At 42.0% G+C, this 24533-nt stretch overlaps 1 protein-coding gene across 7 annotated transcripts in view; it reads left to right on the top strand.

The window, feature by feature from the left end:
* The window catches only part of PFDN1 (prefoldin subunit 1), a 115315-nt gene that overhangs the window by 88502 nt on the left and 2280 nt on the right, over positions 1-24533 (top strand). For 2 of the 7 annotated variants that reach the window (XR_008705086.1, XM_055555375.1), the window contains exon 4: positions 12862-12900. The exons of 4 other annotated variants lie outside the window; for them this stretch is intronic. Coding sequence is in view for 1 of the 3 variants with exons in the window: in XM_055555375.1 (XP_055411350.1) it covers positions 12862-12888 (27 nt within the window). In the remaining 2 variants the exon portion in view is untranslated. Of the gene's footprint in view, positions 1-1410; positions 1517-12861; positions 12901-24533 lie in introns of all 7 variants that reach the window. One more of the 7 variants, XR_008705076.1, reaches the window with a different exon arrangement.

The raw sequence follows: 24533 nt of genomic DNA, 5'->3' as shown, positions 1-24533 counted from the left end.
CTTCCCTGTCCATCACCAACTCCCGGAGCTTGCTCAAACTCATGTTCATCGAGTCAGTGATGCCATCCAGCCATCTCATCATCTGTTGTCCCCTTCTCTTCCTGCCTTCAGTCTTGCCCAGCATCAGGGTTTTTTCATATGGGTCAGTTCTTTGCATCAGGTGGCCAAAGTATTGGAGTTTCAGCTTCAACATCAGTCCTTCCAATGAATATTTAGGACTGATTTCCTTTAGGATGGACTGGTTGGATCTCCTTGCAGTCCAAGGGACTTGCAAGAGTCTTCTCCAACACCACAGTTCAAAAGCATCAATTCTTTGGCACTCAGCTTTCTTTATAGTCCAACTCTTACATCCATACATGACTACTGGAAAAACCATAGCTTTGACTAGATGGACCTTTGTCGGCAAAGTAATGTCTCTGCTTTTTAATATGCTGTCTAGGTTGGTCATAGCTTTTCTTCCAAGGAGCAAGTGTCTTTGAATTTCATGGCTGCAGTCACCATCTGCAGTGATTTTGGAGCCCAAAAAAGTCTGTCACTGTTTCCATTGTTTCCCCATCTATTTGCCATGAAATGATGGGACTAGATGCCATGATCTTTATTTTTTGAATGTTGAGTTTTAAGCCAGCTTTTTCACTCTCCTCTTTCATTTTCATCAAGAGGCTCTTTAGGTTCTTCGCTTTCTGCCATAAGGGTAGTGTCATCTGTGTATCTGATGAATACTTATCTCTTTGTAGAGTTCATTTGCATTCTCAGCATACATAAAAATGAATGTTTTTAACATAGTTTTTAGTTACTTAAGACTTAAATCTAAAAGGGCCTGATGGTTGGAAGGCTAGAGTTATAGTGAACTATATATGTATATATATATTACACACACACACACACAAACACACTCTCTCTCTCTCTCTCTCTCTCTGCATGTCCTGGTGTTTTAGGACATGTAGCTTAATGTAGCTATGTGATCCTCCTCTGTGGCTTTCTGTGATCCTCCTCTGTGGCTTTCAGAGGAGAGTGAATCTGAAAAAGCCCATGTATGGTCCTTTTTCTGGTTGAGTATTTATTGGTTATTATCAATATTATCAGTATCTTGGTAAATATATATGTGATATGATTCAAGTGCTAGTATTTGCCCAAATGTAAACTGTCTGTATATTTCATTTCCTCAGTAGAAGTATTTCAGTTCTGGTAAGAACTTAGATGTAACCAGTCCAGATACATTTGCCCTTTATTGACCATTTCTTGTTTGTCTCTGAAGTGCATATTACAGATATTTTACACACATACTCGTTTGATTTGATCTGTTCATTTCTGTGTCTTCATTTTGTGATTAAGATTTTAAAAAGGTTTTGCATTCCAGTTAGTCCAGAATTAAGCTTTTTGAATCTTGATTCAGTTATTCTTTTCTTCTAGGATACATTCCCAGGGTGGAACACATGTCCGTAACCACACCAGACTCTTCCTTTGAATGCTTTAGAGGGTTGTTGACCTCAACCTTTGCTGCTGTATGCTTTATATGGTCTGTATTTTTCTTTGTCTAGCCATAAATATTTGTCCTTAGCCTCCTCCCTCCCATGCCTGAGAGTTCCTCCATTCATTTTCAGGCTGCCTAGTGAACTATTTCTTTTGATGAGTTAGAATTTGAATTTTGTGTTCTGTTATTTGTATGCCTCCTTGCTCTTGTAACTTGATGGTAAGGTGAAGTTGGTCAGTATACTTTTGTTTGTACTAGATTTTTGGGGCTTCCCAGGTGGCAGTAGTGGTGAAGAACCGTCCTGCCAATACAGGAGACATGAGATGCAGGTTTGATCCCTGGGTTGAGAAGATCCCCGAGAGGAGGCCATGGCAACCCACTCCATTATTCTTGCCTGGAAAATCCCACGGACAAAGGAGTGTGGAAGGCTACAGTCCATCGGGTTGCAAAGAGTCAGATGTGACTAAAGGACTTTGCACACACAGCACGTACTAAATTCTTACTCTGATCGGTCTTTATATGGTAGGTCTCCTTTAATCTGAAGTAATAGATGCTGTCCAGAAGAAATGAGTTGTTCAATACTTAATGTGGACAGGCCACACCTGTATTAAATGAGCACACTGTGTATGTTAACTCAAAAAAACAAGATCCAAACTAATATTTGAACCTGTATAAATAGAGATCTCAAAGTCAACTAGACTTGTAGTAGAGCATTCGTTACTCTAAATTCCTAATTTAAATACTAAATTCTCATTTAAATGCCTTCTGTTGAGTTATGAGTTCTGGATTCTAGCCCTTGCTGTATTCTAACCCTCGATGTCCTCATCTGTAAAAGAAGAAGGTTGGACTAGAAGATATCTAGGGTTACTTCTATTACACTTATTGTTAGAACCTTGTTCTTTTTTTGAATTGCCACTTTAGAAGCAAAAATGCCCCCTTAAAATGAAAAGATGAAGGGAGGCAGACCAGAACAAAAAAACCCAGTTTCCTTTCTATTAAGATCATTATCTTAATTTAAAAAAGTAAATTGTAATCATATTTTTGCAGGTAAATAAAATTAGTTGTCTGTCTATAGCTTTGCCAGCTAAAATGTAATACAAGGTGATAGCATCTCCTTTGATCTTTGCAGTAGTTGTTTAAGTTACTGAAATCACAGAGATTGTGTGTGTGATGGCTTAAAGGTAGTTTACATTAGGTATCACCTGTTCTAGAGATACTTTTGGATAGAGCTGTGTAATAGCTTATTAACTCCACATTCATAAAGTAGCATTCTCAAGGAATGTTATTATTTGTAGTGTTTTATCTTTTAGTGATCATGTAAAATACATGATACTTAGAAGAGTGGCAAAAATATTCAGAAAATGTTGAAAAATTATTAAATTCCTTGAGTGTATGTGGACATTTTTTATAAGTGGCAAATTTTATAAAATGTGTTTTAATGAATTTTAGTTAATCTGATATAGATAGTTATACTGCTTAGGGCTTTACTATTTTTATTTTTACCATTTTATTCATTTTTCAAAGCATTTTTACTCCATTATTTCATTTAAAAGTACTGTTGATGGTTGATGCTGTCTTGCTAATTATGATTAATTAGAGGATTTTCTCCCATCTCACTTTGTCTTGTTTCAAACAAATCTCTCACTTGCCACCAGGATAATAAAAATATTTGAATTCCATCACTATTCATGAGGCTGTTCTTTTGGGTAGGTAATTATCTTGTGAGGGAATTTTTCCAAAATGGACACACATGCATTAAACTCCTAACTTTTGTATAAAACAGTTTAGTTCATTTTATTCTGCTTTTGTTTTTAAGAAAACACATGAGGGTGGAACAATACTTCATGTCAGGAAGCATTATCAGTTTCCACTGATGTTTTATACGTGCTCTGTTTTTATATGAGACTCTAAAAGCTCAAATGCTGTGTGATGCTATAAAGACATGGAAAATGATTCTTTCTTAGGGTTGGAGGAAGTGATGACTAGTGTTTTGCTGGTAGTATCTGATAATCCCCCCTCCCTTTAGCTATTCTAGGCATGTTTAGTTGTCGGGCGTTGTCGGACTAAATTGCTAAAAATAACAAATAAGGGGGAGGCTGTTATAAGACCAGCTCTTGCCACTGTCTGTAATCTGTTTAATTTAGTTCCTAAGGAGAAAGGGCAAAAGTAACATGGTGCCATTCTCATTGAATGGGTTTTTTGTTTGAAGTGCTGACAAGTACATTGAGCTCTCTCTTTCCCCAAGCCCATAGGGCTCACATATGCACATCCACTTATAGTGGAGAGCCGGAGCTGGGGGACTCAAAGAGCTTGTTCTAATCAGTGGTTATGCTTGAGATTAACCAAGTGGTTGTGGTCTTTTGCATAACTTTAATGTGGTTTTTGACAGTGGAAATGTGCAGTTAGCCTGTGAGAGAGGGTGAGGTGGAGAAGATGGTGATTAGAAATGGATATTGTAAGAATAGACATCTATATAGTATTCTCTACTACACTAACTCAGTGTTCCCAGAGAGTCAGGTTGTTTAAAATTAATCACATATGTGACTTCAGTACATCTGCATGTATTGATAATTTTAACTCACATTGCCAGCATAAACCTTTCTGTGGATTTGGCTCTTGATCTTTCTTCACCTTAACTTCTTTCTAGTAGTAGAAATAACTTTCTGTAAAGTGGAGATAGCAATCTAGTCAGTCATTTCAGTTCAGTCGCTCAGTTGTGTCTGACTCTTTGCAACCCCATGAACCGCAGCACGCCAGGCCTCCCTGTCCATCACCAACTCCCGGAGTCCACCCAAACCCATGTCCATTGAGTCGGTGATGCCATCCAACCACCTCATCCTCTGTCGTCCCCTTTTCCTCCTGCCCTCAATCTTTCCCAGCATCAGGGTCTTTTCAGTGAATCAGCTCTTCGCATGAGGTGGCCAAAGTATTGGAGTTTCAGCTTCAACATCAGTCCTACCAATGAACACCCAGAACTGATCTCATTTAGGATGGACTGGTCGGATCTCCTTGCATTCCAAGGGACTCTCAAAAGTCTTCTCCAACACCACAGTTCAAAAGCATCAGTTCTTCGGCGCTCAGCCTTCTTCACAGTCCAACTCTCACATCCATACATGACCACAGGAAAAACCATAGCCTTGACTAGATGGACCTTTTTTGGCAAAGTAATGTCTCTGCTTTTCAATATGCTCTCTAGGTTGGTCCTAACTTTCCTTCCAAGGAGTAAGCATCTTTTAATTTCATGGCTGCAATCACCATCTGCAGTGATTTTGGAGCCCCCAAAAATGAAGTCAGCCACTGTTTCCCATCTATTTGCCATGAAGTGATGGGACCGGATGCTGTGATCCTAGTTTTCTGAATGATGAGCTTTAAGCCAACTTTTTCACTCTCCTCTTACACTTTCATCAAGAGGCTCTTGAGTTTTTCTTAACTTTCTGTCATAAGGGTGGTGTCATCTGCATATCTGAGGTTATTGATATTTCTCCTGGCAATCTTGATTTCAGCTTGTGTTTCCTCCAGCTCAGCGTTTCTCAAGATGTACTCTGCATATAAGTTAAAGAAGCAGGGTGACAATATACAGCCTTGACGTACTCCTTTTCCTATTTGGAACCAGTCTGTTGTTCCATGTCCAGTTCTAACTGTTGCTTCCTGACCTGCATACAGGTTTCTCAAGAGGCAGGTCAGGTGGTCTGGTATTCCCATCTCTTTCAGAATTTTCCACAGTTTATTGTGATCCACACAGTCAAAGGCTTTGGCATAGTCAATAAAGCAGAAATAGATGTTTTTCTGGAACTTTCTTGCTTTTTCCATGATCCAGTGGATGTTGGCAATTTGATCTCTGGTTCCTCTGCCTTTTCTAAAACCAGCTTGAACATCTGGAAGTTCACAGTTCACGTATTGCTGAGGCCTGGCTTGAAGAAATTTTAAGCATTACTTTAGTAGCATGTGAGATGAGTGCAATTGTGTGGTAGTTTGAGCATTCTTTGGCATTGCCTTTCTTTGGGATTGGAATGAAAGCAATCTAGTACTTGTTAGTAAAGTATTGAAGATCACTGAAATGAAAGTCGCTCATTTGTGTTTGACTCTTTGTGACCCCGTGGACTATACAGTCCATGGAATTTTTTAGGCCAGAATACTGGAGTGGGTAGCCTTCCTGTCCTCCAGGGGATCTTCCCAACCCAGGGATCAAACCCAGGTCTCCCGCATTTCAGGTGGATTCTTTATCAGCTGAGCGACAAGGGAAGCCCAAGAATATTGGAGTTGGGTAGCCTATCCCTTCTGCAGGGGATCTCCCCACCCAGGAATTGATGATAACTGAAGGAATGAGTTAAGTGTCTTTCTTGTCCCCTGTTATGCATTTACCAGCAGTAGAGTGTGTGAAAATTGGAAGCAAATTTGCAGTTATATTTCTGGTATTCCACATTCTTTGTTGACTCACCTGAGCATTTATTGATTTTTATATTCTGAAGTTGCTTATTGATTTTTGCGTCTGAAGTCCTATCCAGAAATCCCTTTGTGTAATAATTGTTTTGTTTTTTTTCTGTGTGTGTTTTGTTTTGGTTTGAATCTGGCCACTTTACTGCCAAAGAAAGAATGGATTGCTTTTATTAGAGATTCTTGCTAAGGAGTATCTTGGGAAAGCCTGTTTTTAATGAAGATCCTGATATTTACCTAAAGCTTTGAAATCTGAGCGGTTGGACACTGCAAGCTTTGGGAATGCTTACTCCTTTTAGGCATTTCTTAAGTCACCAGCCTGCCTTACTGCCTAATTTAATGAAACACGTAATCATTTTAACTGAACTAAAGGGTCTTAGAGATACAATTTAGAGCACAGTCTTCAGCACTACCTGTGCTATATAGTTGATGATGAAGTCTTGTGATTCATGTGGAATGACATGTATGGCAGCACTTAAAACCGTTACAAGTAGCTCAAGATTGATATCATTTATGGCCAAGTTTAATCAGCTCTAGAAATTTGTTAAAAAAAAAAATCACTTTGCACTTCTGGATTTTTGAGGTTCAAATTCAGATTCTTCATTAAGGCAGGCTTAGTGTCTTTATCTCTTTAGAGAAGGCATGAGAGGGAAATAAAAGGTAGATGGTGATGGAAAACATAAGAGGAAGAGGAGCTTCTGGTACTAGAGTTGATCCTTGAAATGGATCAAGTTTTGAAATTAATTGTAAAATGTCAGCTGCCTTAATTTTTAAGTGTTGATGCTTTCAGTATCAGGGTTTGAATTTCCCACCTACAGTGGATGTTCCTTCCTTTGGGCTGTGTGTGCACTCAGTCCTGTCTACCTCTTTGTGACCCCATGGATTGTAGCCTGCCAGGTTCCTCTGTCTGTGAGATTTTCTAGGCAAAAATGCTGGAGTGGGTTGTCATTTCTTCCTCCAGAGGATCTTCCAGACCCAGGGAGCAAACCTGTATCTCTTCTGTCTCCTGCATTGGCACAGATTCTTTACCACTAGTGCCACCTGGGTAAACAATTCTAAGATTCATGAGCTAAGACTCTGGCCAGTAATAAGTTGGCCAGAAGAAGTGTATGCATGTAAAAAAAAATGCATCATTAAATGTTTGCTGGGTGTCTTGATTATACAGTATACTTTGGTGTTTTGACTAACTATGGAGGTTTTTTGTTCTTATTTTTATACATCAAGAAACCTACAGTCTATTGTAATACTGTGTGCCATGCACTATTATAGGCAAAGAAAACATAATTAGCAAAGACCCTGAAGGCATGAAACTTATATTCTGGAGAATGGGAGTGAGGGGACAGATAATAAATAATTGATAAATGTTAGAAAAACAAACAACACAGGATAAAGAGAGAATGGTGAGATATAAGCTGTCTTATGTAGTGCTGACAGGGAGGGTTTCTCTGACATGGTGATATTTGAGCAGAGAGACCTGAAGAGAGTAAGAGAGCAAGCTATGAGTACATCTCGGAGAAGAGGGTTCCAAGCAGAGGGAACAGTGAGTATAAAAACGCTGGAGGTGAGAGCATATTTGATGAGTTGTGGGAACAGCAAGGAGGCCATGTCAGCTGGAGCTGAGTGAGCAAGAATAGTAGGAGATGAAATCAGAGAGGTATCAGGGAATAGATTATATAGGGCTTTGTAGGCCATATTAAGGATTTTGTATTATGGTCTGAAGTTGGGAGTTTTGGGAGGGTTTTGAACCAGAGGAATGATATTATCTGATTTACATTTACATTTTAAATTTCACCATTCTGGATGCTTTGGTGAGAATGGATTATGGAGAGTAAGTGTGGGAGCAAGGAGACTTGTCAGGAGGCTGTTGCATTAAGATTGATGGTGGCTTGGACCATGGTGGTAGCAGTGGAGATGATCAGAATCTGGATATATTCTAAGGTAGAGCCAAAACAACTGAGTGTAGGGATGAAAGAGACTGAAAGTTTTGAACCTGTCACAAAAGAATCATACTTCCTTCCTCCCACATATATCACTCATCACCTGTTGTAGAGATCTGGATTGGGTTCATGAGAGAAGGAGGCATTTTAGCTGGGCCTTGAAGATCAATTAGAATTTTATTATTAATACATAGGATTGGTTCAGGGGGGTCAGCATTTCAAAGCAAAAAAATGCTATGACCAGAAGTCTGAAAGTAGAGTGGTAGAATGGAGAGTTAAAGTGAAAAACGAAGCTGGAAAGGCCTAAGGGAAAGAAGTGGAGGCTAAAATGAATGAAATCAGTATGGTGTATACTCCCTTTAAGTTCTCCTTGTTCTGGGTGAGTAGTTGTTCCCAGTGCAATGCTCTTCATTCACTCTGGTTTCCACACAGCACTCCATGTGTGATGGGCTCCACAGAGATTCTGCATGTTTATGGGAACATATATGCTGTTGATAATGCATAGATCAGTATTTCTTAGTCAATTTTCAAGTTTCAAAAGTAATTTTAAAAGCAGATTGAAAGTTGTTTTGGGCCTTGTTAACCTTTGAGATACTGTTAGACACCCAAGTAGAAATGTTGAATAGACAGTTGGAAATAGGAATCTGGAACTCCAGGCTAGTGAAATAAAATTGAGAATTGTCTATAAATTGTCAGTTTGTAGGTGGCATTTAAAGTCATAGAACTGGATTAGATCAACTAAGGAGAAAAGGTAGCTGCTTATAGGAGGTATAAAAAAGGTCATGTACTGAACCAAGGGCACTGCAGCAGGATGTAAAAGCTCTGTACAGAGGTGTGGACCGTGTGCAGTGTGAATTCAGAGAACTGAGTGAGCACCCCCATGGGCAAGCCTCTGCTGTGAAGGGGCCAAGCTGCAGTGATGAGACCGGCTTCCTCCATGGTTAGGGGGCTGTGCGGCCCCTGGTTTTGTGCTGCAGCAGTCGCTGTCAGCCCAGTTAGCCCTAAGTTTCTACGGCTTTGTGGCCTTCTCTCATTAGCACTGACCTGGAGCTGGGCAGGCCTGGTCTGTTGAAGGACAGTTTGCTTTCTCTGGGGAGACATTGCAGAATGTAGAGACCGACATCTAGTTCATCTCAGAGCTGACCGGGCTCTGGGGGCTGCACTGCAGGGAGTGGTGCAGCATAGCTCCTTTAAAGCACAGGAGATTTTAACACTGCCTGTGTGTGTCTGGTTTCTTGGGTGAGACCTGATGGAGGAGTGTGCTTGCATGGGTGGAAGCAAGCGTGCCTGCCAGTGCTGAAGGATAAAAGTTCCCTAAAAGGATTTTATAATACAGTACTTTCACTGGTGTTTATATACACTCAACACACATGCATATACAAACGTGCAGTTTCCTGCCCTCTTTCAGTGTGTATTAAGAAATAACTTCAACCTTTAGAATATGTTTCGAGTTCCTCTTACAAATTCTTAGCAAGTAATTGGCACTGCTTTTCTTGGCTCTGATAAGCACAGCATAATGCCTTGACGTAATTATTAAGAAGATAAACTCTGGAATCAGTAAATATGAATTTGAACTCTAACTCTGCCACATACTATCACCTTGGGTAAATTACTTAGTGTCTCTAAGCCTGAATATACTTTTCTATAAAATAGCAACAACAGCAGGGTTGATGCATAAGGACAGTAAATAACCCTCTTATTTCCTGTTTAAGTATGGAATCAACTGAAAGTTGGGCATATTGATATGAAAATTTAAAATATCAGATCAGATCAGATCAATCGCTCAGTCGTGTCCGACTCTTTGCGACCCCATGAATTGCAGCACGCCAGGCCTCCCTGTCCATCACCAACTCCCGGAGTTCACCCAGACTCATATCCATCGAGTCAGTGATGCCATCCAGCCATCTCATCCTCTGTCGTCCCCTTCTTCTCCTGCCTCCAATCCCTCCCAGCATCAGTCTTTTCCAATGAGTCAACTCTTCGCATGAGGTGGCCAAAGTACTGGAGTTTCAGCTTTAGCATCATTCCTTCCAAAGAAATCCCAGGGCTGATCTCCTTCAGAATGGACTGGTTGGATCGCCTTGCAGTCCAAGGGACTCTCCAGAGTCTTCTCCAACACCACAGTTCAAAAGCATCCATTCTTCGGCGCTCAGCCTTCTTCACAGTCCAACTCTCACATCCATACATGACCACAGGAAAAACCATAGCCTTGACTAGATGGACCTTTGTTGGCAAAGTAATGTCTCTGCTTTTGAATATGCTACCTAGGTTGGTCATAACTTTCCTTCCAAGGAGTAAGCATCTTTTAATTTCATGGCTGCAGTCACCATCTGTTATTACTGGTGAAGATTAGGTTGAAGGATGTTTCTTAGATGTGCAGCAGTAATAATGATTTCTAATACTGATCCAGAATTAAGTTACCCAGCAAATCTCTGGAAGTTTGGGACAAGCACAGGCCTCCTGCAGAGGCAGGGAGAGCATATCGGTTAAATTTATGAGGAAAATGTGTACCTTCTGCAAGCAGGTAAATCCTGGCAAAGTGGCAGGAGCCAAGCCATAGTTCCTTTTTCTAAACACACCAGTCAGAAAAGCCAGTAGTCTTCCTGAGAGTAGACTGGGGAGACCAGGATGGATAGCTGGTGAAAACCGGAGGTGAAGAGAATCAGCATTTCTTCGTTCTTACAGGAAGTACCTACCTCATAACATGATACAGACAAATCACTTGGTGGCTGGCACCCATTAACTACTTGGTAAATGCAGGGTTTTGTTAATTGCATATGATGGATGCTCAGTAACTATTTACTGATGGAGCATTTTGCCACCACATGCTTATAAGATAAAAGTTTCCTTTTAATTGGGAAAAAAATAAAGGTACACAAATGTACAAAACTAATACAACAAACACCTGTGTACTCATCACCCAGAGCTAACAAATGTTAGCATACGGTAATGTTTATTTATTTTTGTTTTTTTACAAAAATAAAACCATACTAATGAAATTGAAGTCTGCTTTGTAACTTGCCTCCTGGCTATACATTCGTTTCATTCCCACTAACTAGGAGAAACTACTCTGAGCTATTAGGTATAACTTTCCAAGCCATGTTTCATAACATCCTATAATCAACAAATGACATTATATTGTTCATGTCTTTAAGTAACTTGCCTTTTTTTGAGTTCTGTTCACACTAATAAATATATGTAATTTATTCAGTTTGCTGTAGGGTATTCTATAAGAACGTGTAACTTTCTGTATTTTATTCAAAGGATCCATTGTTGATAGCTTCAGTGTATACATGTAAATGTGGGCAAGGGACCCGATGACTCCTTTCACATGTAGCATAAATACAGACATGTTAAGGCTAGTCAGTGGGCTCAAGGATGTAAGTGCCAACAGGTTGGTGAGATCTCCTGCTCTCACTTCCTAATGGCCATGGATTCTGTGGTGAAGCCATCTCCTAAACTAGCTGGGCGGGATTGAAGGCGGGAGGAGAAGGGGATGACAAAGGATGAGATGGTTGGATGACATCACCAATGCAATGGACATGAGTTTGAGTAGGTTCTGGGAGTTGGTGATGGACAGGGAAGCCTGGCGTGCTGCAGTCTTTGGGGGTTGCAAAAGTCAGACACGACCAAGTGACTGAACTAACTGCAACTAGCTGGCCTCTGCCAGTGTTTTAGAAATGGAGATCACATGTCCTTCACAGAGCCAGAATCAGAATTGATGAGAAAGAGAGGGCAGGCCTTAGTGGGAACCCAGGATTCCAGATTCTCATTTCCAACCACTTTTGCTGTGAAAGAAATGAGGATTCCTCGCCATGGTTGGATACTTCCAATAGCTGGGTCGTCTAATATTAGTGGTCCTTTTCTTATAAAATTATAAACCCCTAAACACCAACTCTTTGAGTAAAGAGATAAAGTGGCTTCTAAGTGGCCTTGTGTCTGGAAATTGAAGGAAGGGCAAAAGAAAAACCACCCCTTGAATCATGTTTGCAAAGAGAAGTGTGCCAAGTGCTCTTTATTACTCCAGTGTCATTATAAATTTAATTGGTCTTATGTCAGCTACTTAGATCAGAGCTAATAGCATGTTCAACTCTGTTCTGTTTGTACCAGTTCCATGGTAACTTGGGTGGGTGTGGAGTTGGGACAAGTGGCAGCTGCAACGTCTGGTCTGTGGAGTGATTTCATCATGATACGAGCCCCTTTATCAGCCTGGATGGAGAAGTGTCACTGGGCAATGTGACCTGACTTTCCAGTGCCCTCAGAGCAATGAGCCAAGGTCTTGGGCTGCTTGTCCGACCTAGAGGTTTAGCTCAGAGTTAGAGAGCAGTGATTTCTTGGTGACATGAACAGGTGTAACTATCAGTTTCCCTTTTCTCTTTCTGAGTAAAAAGAAAGCTGAGGTTTTTTGAAAGCTTTATAAAATAACCCTTTGGTGTTAGAGTGAGTTTGTAGTTCTCTGGTTCTGCCCTCTGATGACCTGTACAAATCAGCAGAGGAGGTGCCCATGAGTCATGCATCTGTGCTTTTAGTGGCTTTGAGCTCTTACTTGTTTTCACTGTCTCCTGGTCCTTTTATGGGTTTCCGGTTGCCGTATCTCTATTTTTTTAGTTGTATAAATATGTTACTCGATTGGAAAGTAATATTGTGATCACATAGAAGTTTCCTTGCCTTTGTTTGTCCATAGTCTCTCCCAGAGTACCTTATAAACTCATGAAATGTTAATGTTTCTGCTGATAACATTAATTTTCAGAAATTAATACATCAGTTTATTTTATCCTGCCTGGTTTGTGTATGTGTTACTGTCAGCCTCTGGGTGGAGTAAAGACTAATTTGCTCTGAAAATTAATTCCTTCGGAACTTGCATTGCTATGCCTGTTTTTAAACACAGCCTTATTACTGTCTAATTCTAGGACATGTTCATCACCCCCCAGAAGAAACCCCTAAATCATTAAGCATTTGCTTCCCATTTCCCCTTCCCCCAGCACCTGGTAATCATTCATCTATTTTTTGTCTTTGTAGATTTGCCTGTTCTGGATATTCGTATAAATGGATCACACAGTATGTGGCTTTCTGAGTCTAGCTTCTTTCACTTAGCTTAGTGTTTTCAAAGTTCATCTGTGTTGTAACATGTATCAGTACTTCTTTCCTTTTATGGCTGAATAATATTCAGTTATATGGATATATACTACATTTAGTTTATCTGCTTATCAACTGATAGACATTTGGGTGGTTCCTACTTTTGGGCTATTATGAGTAATGCTACTAACAATCACAAGTTTCTGGTACTACACCTGTCTTCATTTTTCTTACTTGGATATATACCTAGGAGTGGAATTGCTGGGTCTGATGGTTATTTTGTCTTTTCAATTTCTTGAGTAGCTACTAAACTGTTTTCCATAGCGGCTGCATCATTTTACATTTCCCACCATCATATATGAGGGTTCTGATTTCTCTGTGTCTTCATTAACACTTATTTGCCATTTTTGATTGTAACCATATTAGTGGGTATAAAATAGTATCACATCGTGGTTTTGTTTGCATTTCCCCAGTGAATAATGATGTTGAACATCTTTTCATGTGCTAATCGGCCACTAATATATCTTCCTTGGAGAAATGTCTACTTGAGGGTCCCTTGTTTGTTTTTTAAGTGGGTTGTGTATCTTTTGTTGTTGAGTTGTAAGAAAATAGAAATTCTTAACTTGCTTGGAGCAAAGAGTAGAATCAGACTGACTTCTGGCTTTTGCCACACATATTTGCATGTTAGTCTTGCCACCACAAGTGAGTCAGTTACACCTCCACTTCTAAGAATGCAAGGTGTTGCCCTTACTTCCGCTCTCAGAAGGCACACCTTTGTTCACCTAACCCTTTACCATGCCTACAGGCCAAACTCCATAGTAAACACTGTTGATTTGATCCTCTTGCTCTTCTTGTAAGAGGGCAAACTAAAGACAAACTGAAATAGTAAAACTTGTTTTATTTGCTCATTTGGAAGACTTGGATAGTTTCGATAGTCCTGTTGATAGGTCAGGCTTTCTGACCCTGGAGAAGCAGAAGAAACTAATGCATATTAGAAAATTTCCTTTTGTAAAACTTGTTTTCATGAGACTTATTTATTATGTACTGTGTACATTTATTTTTCAAATATGATGAAACTTAGAATAATGTTCTAGTTGGGCTCTAAGGAATCAGAGACCCCAGGGTTGTGATATTGGTAGTTGTCTTTGCCCATCGTTTTTCTGATCTCTTTCCTGCAGGCCCTGAATCAAACACTTAGCATGTTTAGTATACTGTTAGGAGATTTGTACAACACACAGTTCTCAGTTGTGGCATTGCGTGATCTCTGAAGGATATTTTCTTTGTGTGTTTATTTCCTGAATATAGCAATTCGGCCCTTCTAATAATTTCCTTGGGTGTACTGATACTCTGCAACTCTTGTGTTAGACCTATGTGAAGCCCAGTGTCTCCTTTGAAGTTAAGAGGTAAAATTAATTTGTCCTGACACTTAACGTACTCTTAGGGCTCATCTGTGACAATTAAAATACCAGGTGGTTTCCCTTCATGAAGTTTTAGGGTCAGGTCTCAAAGAGCTATAGACTTTTAATTTTTATTTTCAGTTTTTTTGGCTGTGCTGCTTGGCTTGTGGGATCTTAGTTCCTCGGCCAGGGATTGAATCCGGGCCCTCAGCAGTGAGAGCAAGGAGTCCTAACCACTGGACTGCCAGGACATTTCCTGCTGCTAAGTCACTTCAGTCGTCTCCGACTCTGTGCGACCCTGTAGACGGCAGCCCACCAGGTTCCCCTGTCCCTGGGGTTCCCGGACGTTTTAAAGTTGGAAGATATTCCAGAGGCCCCTTGATGGAACACTCCCCCCACTGCCCTCAACATTTCTGATGTGTTGTCGTGGTTCCTACTTGAACACATCCAGTGATTTCTCGGAGAAGGCAATGGCACCCCACTCCAGTACTCTTGCCTGGAGAGTCCCATGGACGGAGGAGCCCGGTGGGCTGCAGTCCATGGGGTCGCTAAAAGTCGGACACGACTGAGTGAGTTCACTTTCACTTTTCACTTTCATGCATTGGAGAAAGCAATGGCAACCCACTCCAGTGTTCTTGCCTGGAGAATCCCAGGGATGGGGGAGCCTGGTGGGCTGCCGTCCATTGGGTTGCACAGAGTTGGACACGACTGAAGTGACTTAGCAGCAACAGCAGCAGCAGCAGTGATTTCTAGTCATCTCATCCTTTTTTCCTGAACCACCCTTCTCTTGGTTTTTGTGAAACAGTGCCCCTCCTCTTTAGATATTACTGGCTGGTGCCTCTTCTTCCTTTCATTCTTCCTAAATGTTAACTTCCTATAAGGCTAAGTCCTTGTATTCTGAGTTCTTTCTCAAAGAATTCCAATCATTCTCATGGCTTCAAGTACCTATATGTAAACTTGTATCTCTAGCCCAGACTTCTGTGAACTTCAGGGATGCAATCTAGTTTTCTTTTCACATCTCACTTAGATGTTTCACAAGTACCTTAAACTCGGCATGTCTAAAACTAAATTTAGAATCTTTCCTTCCAAACCTGATCCCCTTGGGAGGTGTTCTTGACACCCCCCCCCCGCCACCTTCTGATTAATAATGAAGGTTATGGTGAAGTCCTCTGATATCTTTTTCTCTTAAAATCTTCTCTAGCTCCATTGCCATCACTAAGATACTGTCATCTCTTTCCAAGATTATTACAATGGCTTCCTAATAGGTTTCTCAGCATTCACACTTGTATTCTCTAACCGCGTGCTTCCCAACCCTTTTCACATCACAGCACCTAGAGAATAGTATTTGCATGGTTCTCTGGGATAAGGGGACAGAGGGTGCTCAAGGTGGCAGCAACTGCCCAGGGGAGATGGGGGGCCCTTTGGCTACTCCAGGGACTAAAGGGATCAATATCATGGATACATCTATTACCCTTTCATTACTCACCGGGCTTTCTGCAGGAAGCCTTGCTCTAGCTCATTCTCTGTGTTGCAGCCAGAGTAGTTTTTGTTTCCAGTGGAAATTTGATTTTTGTTACTCTGTCTTAAGACCCAGTGGCTTTTCATCATCTTTAAGATCTTTAATATGGCTTTTGACCCTCTGTGATCTGACTCAACCTCACCAGCCTTATCCTTCTGTCTTATCTATCCCTCCCTCCCCCTTCAGTACTTCGACCTCACTTGCTGTCATTTAGTTCCCAGACGTGTCTTGCTTCATTTGACCTTTGCACATGCTGCTCCATTTGCCTGGAATTGCTCTCTCCCCCTGCTAACCTCTCCACTTAATTTCCATTCATCCTTCATAGCTTATTCAAAAGTGCTTCTGTGATTTCCTTGATTATACCAGGTGTTTCCTGTGTTAGCATGCTCAGACACTCAGTCGTGTCCGACTCTTTGCGACCCTTTGGACCGTAGTCCACCAAGCTCCTCTGTCCATGGGGTTTCCCAGACAAGAATACTGGAGTGGGTTACTAATTTCCTCCTTCAGGGGATCTTCCCAACCCAGGAATCGAACTCACATCTCCTGCATTGCAGGCAGATTCTTCACTGCTGAGCCATCAGGGAAGCCCCTTCCTCTCTTAGACACTGTGGTTTCCCCTCAGAGCCCTTATTGCAATGGTGATTAAGTGTCTGTGTGTCCAGCAACAGTGTGACCTCTGTGAATAAGTGTGTGACTTGTTCACTGCTCTAAGCCCAGTGCTCTTCGGGTATAACATGTATTGAGTGCCCAATAAATATTGGTTAAATTATGTGTCACTTCTTGGTACTGAGGATGAAGGATTAATCACATCAGAGAAAATCCTTACTTTTATGAAACTCATATTCAGATATAGACAATGACAATATAAGCAAGAAGACAATGTAAGCAAGAAAATACGTAGTAAAGTGATGTTTTAGAGAGCTGTTGGGCAGGCCTCTCAGAAAAGATGAAATTTCGGCTGAGGTCTGCATGAGAGGAAACAGCCAGCCACTTAAAAGTATCCAAAGGAAGAACATTCCAGGTGGAGGGCACAGATGATACAAATGTCTTGTTAGAAAACATTTTGAATTGTTTAAGCAAGTGAGAAAAGGAAAGAGTTGTAATAAGGTTGGAGTGGTTAGCATGGACCAAATGATGCAGGGCCTTATTCCTGGGGTGAAGAGTTCAGATTTTATTTGAAGTGTAATGGGAAGACATTCAAGGGTTTTGAGCAGAAAGTAACCCTGATTTACTTGTTAAAATATCCATGACAAACATCCAGGCGAGGATGATAGAGGCTTGAGCTAGGATGGTAGCTGTGGTGCTGGATAGAAAGAAGAGGATGGTTTGGGGATATCTTTGGAAGTAAGTTAAGACTGATGGGTGGATGGAAGGGGGGATATTGGATTCAAGGAAAAGAGAAGAAAAGAGTGGCTTCTGTATTTTTTTGTTTCTCTGGTTTTTAAATTGAGCAATTGAATGTATAAATCAATTGTGCTTATTTTAGACATGTTAATTTTGGGTTTGACAACCAGGAAGATACGTTTTATAAGCAATTTGATGTGTAAATCTGGAATTAAGGGGAGTCTGGGTTGGAGATACAGATTTGGGAATCATAATGATGTTTAAAGCTGAGAGTAGATGAGGGTTTCTAAGATAGAGTGATGAAGAGAAGAGAAGTTAAGGACAGCTTCCCAGAAAATACCAACATTTTGAAGTTGAGCAGAGAAGTAGTCAGCAAAAGAGAGCTTAGAAGGAGTAGCCAGTAGTAGGAGAAAGATAAGAGTGTGGTGTCATGAAAGCTAAGAGAAGAAGTTATTTGAAGAATTGTGTTGAATGCTGTTGATGAGTAAGAATGAACAGGTTGAGTAAGAAGAGAACAGAGAGTAGCCACTGCTTTGGGTAACATAGAGATCATTGGCGACCTGGACTTCAGTCAGTTCAGTAGAGTAGATGGGAAGCGTGATTGGAGAGGTTTGAAGAGATAATGCGAAGTGAGGAAGTGAAGGCAGCTGCTGAACAGTTAGTTCAGGAGGTTTTGCAAGACGGAGAGGAGAGAAAGGAGACAGTACTTACAGGGGAATGTGAGGTCAAGAAAAGTGTGGTTGTGTGTTGGGTGTGTGACTTGCCTTACCAATAGTTACCTTGCAGAGAAAGAGAAGTTGAAGATTAAGAAGAAAGAAAAAGGATAACTGTGGGAGTGAAAATTTTGAAAAGTGGATGGATTCAACCCCCAAGTGGAATTGTGTTTTTATAAAAACAGAGACACTCTGTCCATTTTGGAGCGTCTCCAACATGGAGAAAGAAGAGAGTATGTGTATAGGTGTAAGTCAGGTGATGGATTTGGTAGTGAAAAGAGATAATTCTCCTCAGATTGCTTCTGTTTTCTCTGAGCTGGGAATGAGAGAGGAAGAAAGAGTATAGGAAATTTGAGGAGACAGGAAAGCATGAAATAGTTATTTGGGAGAGCAGAGAAGTTAATATGTTAAGGAAATTTAATAGAGCTTCTGGACACTGGGTGAGTGCTGAAATTCATGGTCTTGAATTTAAGTGAAACTGTAGCACAGTTCCGTGTTTTTCTCCAGCTACGTTCAGCTAGTCGGGTACAAATGTGGAGTAGATGGCTGGTTGGATTAGCTTGGGTTGTTAGTATTTTGCCAGGGGAGTGCAACAGAGGGAGAGAGGGGGCAAAAGGGAGTTCAGAAGGGGAATAAATATAAATGATTGACTGTGGAAGCTGAGCTGGGTGGGAGGGGAGAAAGTCCTGGAAGCAGAGTGGATAATGAAAAATTTGTTGAGTGATGAGGTTGAAGAAGTGCTGGAGGGAGAGTTATCAGATCAAAATGACCTGGAAAAATATGAAGTGGTGGTGGTGAAACTGAAATTCTGGAGGAGGTACAGTTACTGGTGTCAGTATCTCTGGGATATGACTATGGCGTGGGTGACTTAGGTGGGGTAAAGTAAAAATTGTGAGAGGGGAGAGAAGGTCATAGTATTAAATGGATCATCTCTACTCTTGTTAAAGTCACCTTGAGCGGTGCAGGTGTGGTGGAGAGGGAGACGGTGAGCCATCGATGAATGAGGGGCCGCACCCAGACTACTGGTAGATTGCGGCAGCAAGGAGGGGAGAAGAGGGTGGCACACTGTGATGCCACAGACTTCAAGGACCAGGGATTTTGGAGGAAAAAAGAAAATGGTTTGGCAGTAGGCTTGATGAATGAATGGAAGGCTGGATGGATGGAGATTTATGCTTTTATTAGGCAGCTTTCATTGAAAGTTAAAATCTCTGCTTGCTGGATTCAGTTCTACCTTGTTAAGGCTCCCTCTTTTTATAAAGAAGAGAAGTTGGCAAACCTTGCTGGCTAGATCTGGCTTGCTTCTTGTTTTTGTGTTTTTAGAACACAGCTAGCCCATCTGTTTACATATTAAAAAATTTTTATTTTTGGCTGTGCTGGTGGATCTTTGTTGCTGTGCTCAGACTTTGTTTAGTTGTGATGAGTGGCAGCTACTCTCTAGTTGCGGTGCATGGGCTTCTCATTGTGGTGGCTTCTCTCATTGCGGGGCACCGGCTCTATAGAGTGTATGGGCTTCTGTAGTTGTGGCGCACAGGCTTGGTTGCCCATCAGCATGTGGGATCTTCCCGGCCCAGGGATTCTTAACCACTGGGCCACTGGGAAGTCCTGCTTACACATTTTTTATGTTGCGTTTGCACTACAGTGGCAGAGTTGAGTAGATGTGACAGAGGCAGTTCCACAAAGCCTAAAATATTTACTCTCTAGCCCTTCATGCATTGAAGAAGGAAATGGCAACCCACTCCAGTGTTCTTGCCTGGAGAATCCCAGGGATGGGGGAGCCTGGTGGGCTGCCGTCTATGGGGTCACACAGAGTTGGACACGACTGAAGTGACTTAGCAGCAGCAGCAGCAGCCCTTTATTGAAGGAGTTTGCTGGAGTCCATTTTTGAAGGAGGTTCTCAAACTTCAGTGTGCATCAGAATCACCTGGAGGGCTTGTGAAAACAGATTGCCAGGCTCCATCTCTAGAGGTGCTGATTCAGTAAGTCTGGGTTGGGACCTAAGAACGTGGATTTCTAATAAGTTCCCAGGTGTTGATGGTGCTGCTGGTCAGGGGACCACACTTCAAGAGCCGTTGTTTTAGATATTTAAGTTAGTGATTGGATTCCTTCTCTGCTTAATATTCTTTGAGCCAAGTTCCCTACCTCCATTAGCTATATATCTCTTTAACATGATCATTGTCTTATCTTACCCCCTTTAAGCTTGGTGCCTGTGAACATAATGATTCTTTGGCTAAAGCCTGATCTTTGCCACATGCATTGGAACAGGTGCCCGACCTTGCTCTTCACTTAACCTGTGAGCTTGTTTTCTTTGTTTCTCTTGTTTCTCACATTGTCTAATGTACGGGTCTTTCTCTGAGACTTAAATGAAACTGATGTGGTAGGGAGAGTAATAGTAGGTAGAGATCACACACTTTAGGTAGATTAAAATGCTAATAAACGTTATTATTTGGAGGAAATAAGACCCCTTTCCTCCCCCTGCCTCTACCCTGGTATATCTCTGCTCTAAGGAACTTGAGTTTGCTCTGCCTTGGGTAGATTGAGCCATGTGATCATAGGTGGGATATGGGAGTCTGGCCTCATATGGTAGCTGTGTTAGAATCTCTTTAGATGTTCTCTTTAAAAGAACATCTGGGAGAAAAAAAAAGGTCATTGCTCAACTAATCCAAGCCTTTTGTCCCTGTCTTTCAGTAGAGGAACTTCTGAAAGGTGTCTTGAAAGCAGTTTCTAAAAGATATGGAGACAGTAACCGCTTCTTAGGCTTCTTTTTATTCTCGTGCTCCATGCCTAAAATTGCTCTCTCGTTCTTTGAGCTCATCTCCCGGCCATATGTAGCTCAGCAGTTACCTTGCAGCCTCATTGTTTCCTAATGGTGAAGTGGATAAACGCAGATGAGTTCACAGGTGGACGTGTGTCCTTGGATCACTTGTCTCTTATCTCCAGGTCCTGGTCAGGTTTGGCCTGCCCTTTCTGCCTCTGGTGCTCCTCACCCATGCAGACTCTCGTCGCACTTGCACTTTCAGACCTCTGCCCATCCCTGTCTCATTTCCCTTTCTGACTTCTCTCATTGTGCCCTTGCATGGCCTTTGTTTTTCTCTTCTTCCTCTTGTTTCCCTGCCCTCTTCACATTTTACCCCATCTGCCAAAACATGCCTTCTCAGCCTCAGATGCTGGCCTCTTGCTAAATTTCCCCATTATGGGCAACCGGCCCCCTCTGACCATTTTATGGTTCCACGAACTGAGAGAACAGGAGAATCATTGAATCTCTTGAGTTTTTAATTTGGTATTGTCTAAATCCTCATTTAATAAGTTGGAAAATAAAAAGGGAGAGAGGAAAAAACTTATATACCCCAAGGTAGGACAGACAGGAAAAGCATTACTTTCGAGAAAGAAAGGAAAACAATGTTCCTAAGAAAAGTCTATAGAGATAGTGTCACAAGATGCATTACCTCAGGAGTCTATTTGAGAGATTGTGTCATGTCAGAAAAGTTCTAGAGGACTTGAGCCTCTTTCCTCTGTGAGAGGATGAGAATGAACTCCAGGCCCTCAGTCTGACTCCGGAAAGAAGGACTTCACGCTGATGAGCAAGAAGGCCAACAATGTCATTTCCCTGGCCATGCTGAGCCCCACAGGAAAGCTCAGAATTTTGCGTCAGGACAAGGCCCACAAGAATGTTGCTGCGCGCAGAGCCCTGTGGTTTGATGCCACTAGAGAATTTCCTACGGAAAGGGTTCTGAGGGAGTGCTCAGTAAGGCCGAAAGGTGCTGCAGTGAGGCAAGCAAATGCCTTCCCAGGACTCGGGATGGAAGGTGGGGGTTGAAAATGCCTCCTAGAGTTTCCACAGCAGTCATTATGCCCTTGTTGCACACAGCAGCCCTGACAGACATCACGTGGAGCCCTTTCTCAAGGATTTCTGACTCTAGGATGCGGGAAATGGGGATGGTTTGTATTATGGTTTCACAAGTTAACCAGTTAAAGCATAAGGGCTTTGACCCGTATGTAGGGCCTGTTCACGGGAGCGAGGTTTTGATATCCATGTCAGTATCAGTGAGGTCTGAGTTTTAAACCTGTGTATTTCTTGAGGCAGAGGTTAGAGGGCAATGCCAGAAACTGAGAACCACCTTGAAAGAGAATGATCATTTTCTGCCTTTGCTTCCTCTGGTGGGTATTCCTTATTCATTCAGATTGGGAGGGAAACAAAAACGGAGTGTGCATACAAGGAAATCAGAAAGGCCTCGTTTCCCATGATAAATGTATTATTCAGCTACTGAGTTCCTGTTATGAACCAGCCATTCTTCTAGACACTGGGACTCTATCATGAGCAGAGTCTTGCCATCAAGGACCATTTCTTCTCATAGGGAAGACAGACAAACATATACTCGCCTTCAGGTGGACAGGTCCTAAGGAGGAAAATCACAGAGTGAGGAGAATAGAGTATGGAGCTACACACGTGGTCACGAAGGCCTTTCCATAGGTGACATTTGAGAAAGACCTGAAGGAACAAGTAATGCGGATATCTGGGGAAGAAGGGCCCTACAGAGAGAACCAAAGGCAAAGGACAGGCAGGGGCATGGCTGGTGGATCTGTGGGACAGCTTGGAGGCCAGGGGGCTGGAGCCGAAGTGAGAGAGGGAGACGTGGGAGGGGAGGCCAGAGAGTCAGCTTAGAGCAGGACTGTACGTGGCTCTTTGAAAGGCTTTTGCCTCTTGAGAGAGACAGGAAGCCGTTGGAAGGTTTTAAATGTTGAAAGATGACTCTGGGCACTGTGAAGAAACTGAAAGGGGTGGTCAAGGATAGAAGAAAGGAGACCACTTAGGAAGCTCTTGATTAAGGTCAGAGTCTGGAGATTTTGAGATAGCGCTAGCAGGATTTGTTGTTTGATTGGATGTCAGGTGTGAAAGAAAGAAAATTCAAGGATGACATTGAAGTTTTTGCCTTGAGTTGCGAAAATGGAGTTATTTACAGGAATGAGGAAGAGCCAGGTCCACACGGTTTCTGGTTTGACTAATGGTTTTAAACTGGAAATTCAAGGAAGAGAAGGTTTAACTTAATCATTGGTTCCTTAATTTTATCCATTCTCTCTGATAGTCTCATTTGTATTTGGGTCAATTCTACAACAATTATTTCTGAGATAAATACAGCCCCAGCATTCTCACTTTCAGGGCTCCTTAACTAAGCCTCTGTGATGCGGTGTGGTGAAATGTATGGTCCACAAGAGCCTTGGGGTACACTCTGTCTCTGGGAGCGCCCTTCACTTCAGGTGCTGTGTTGGTATCCTAGGGCCGCATAACAAGTTACCAGAAACTGGGTGGTTTAAAACAACAGAAATTGATTTTTTTTTTTTTTTTTTTTTTTTTTTTTTTGCAATTCTGGAAGGTGAAAGTCCAGAATCAAGGTGTTGCAGGCTGTGCTCCATGTGAAGGGTTTGGGGAAGACTCCTTCCTGCTGTCTGGCTGATGGTGGTTGTGGGCCACCCTCGGCCTTCCTCCTCTTGGAGGTGCACCTCCCACTCTCTGCACGGCGTCTCCCCCGTGTGTCCCTTAGTCTTTGTGTGGCCTTCTTACAAGGACAGGAGTCATTGGATATAGATCCTGCCCTAACCTAGCGTGCCCGCATCTTAACCTGGTTACATCTGCAAAGACCCTGTTTCCGAATAAGGTCACATTGACACATACCAGGGGTCAGGACTGCCTCATGTCTCTTCACGAGACACAATTCAACCCATTTCATGTGCTTTGGGACAGGTTTGACTGTGAGGGTCTGCTGGGTTTACGTGTTTGAGGATGAGACAACTGAAATACAGTTGGAAGGCAGGACTATGCTAGAGATGCCCCATCTGTTGGGATGAAAAAAATTCTTTACTGTCCAGTAAGTCTGTTTAAACTGAAGATTTAAAGATAGACAAGTTCATTTTACATTATTTTGAAACTTGAAGACTTTAGGATATGCAGTAGTAAAAATAATGAAAAAGTAATGAAATTGGAAGTGGAAGATGGAAGGAAGAGATGTGACAGAATAAAGAATTTTAAAGTTGAGAGTTACAACCTGGATTCGATTGGCCAGAGGCTGGGGCTGTAGGGAGAAAGGCTCTTGCTGGTGTTCAGTTTGATGGTTTTGTTCATTGGGGCAGCAAGTGGGTGGACATGAAATGCAGCAGATGTGGGTCCTGAGCTCTGGCTGAACTGCAGGGCTAGAACCCCACTTGCTCGCCTCTCCTCTTCCTTGGATTCCTTACCGGGCTGGGACCCAAAAGGTGCCCGGATGGTGCGTGGCACTCACTCTCTAGCTACCATGCAACAGCTGGTACATGTACATTCTTCAGTGGTGTGTCAGGAGTTACTAAGTATTTGCCTTTTTTACTCACAAGTAAATCTAACAATTGTTTATCAGAGGAAGTTTAAGTTCCCACTCTGATATCACAGTGATAGATAGGACTGTACCAGGTTTAGCGGTGCACAAAATTTTCTTGGCAGTAACACACTTGTGGCCATAGAATCACCATGGTCACTAGGAGTTTTTGTGGAGATCTTGTTCTTTTGTAAGGAATTGAGTGCAAGTTGAAGGGATGGGAGATGGGTAAAGAGACAGGGCTCTTCCTGGCCTTCAAGAAATTTAAAGTTCAGAGACAAACAGGAACCAGAAGTTCACA

This window comes from Bubalus kerabau, chromosome 1 (assembly GCF_029407905.1).
Source record: "Bubalus kerabau isolate K-KA32 ecotype Philippines breed swamp buffalo chromosome 1, PCC_UOA_SB_1v2, whole genome shotgun sequence".
Classification (NCBI taxonomy): Eukaryota; Metazoa; Chordata; class Mammalia; order Artiodactyla; family Bovidae; genus Bubalus; species Bubalus kerabau.
Note: the sequence above shows the minus strand (reverse complement) of the source record. Positions and strands in the feature narration are given on the sequence as shown.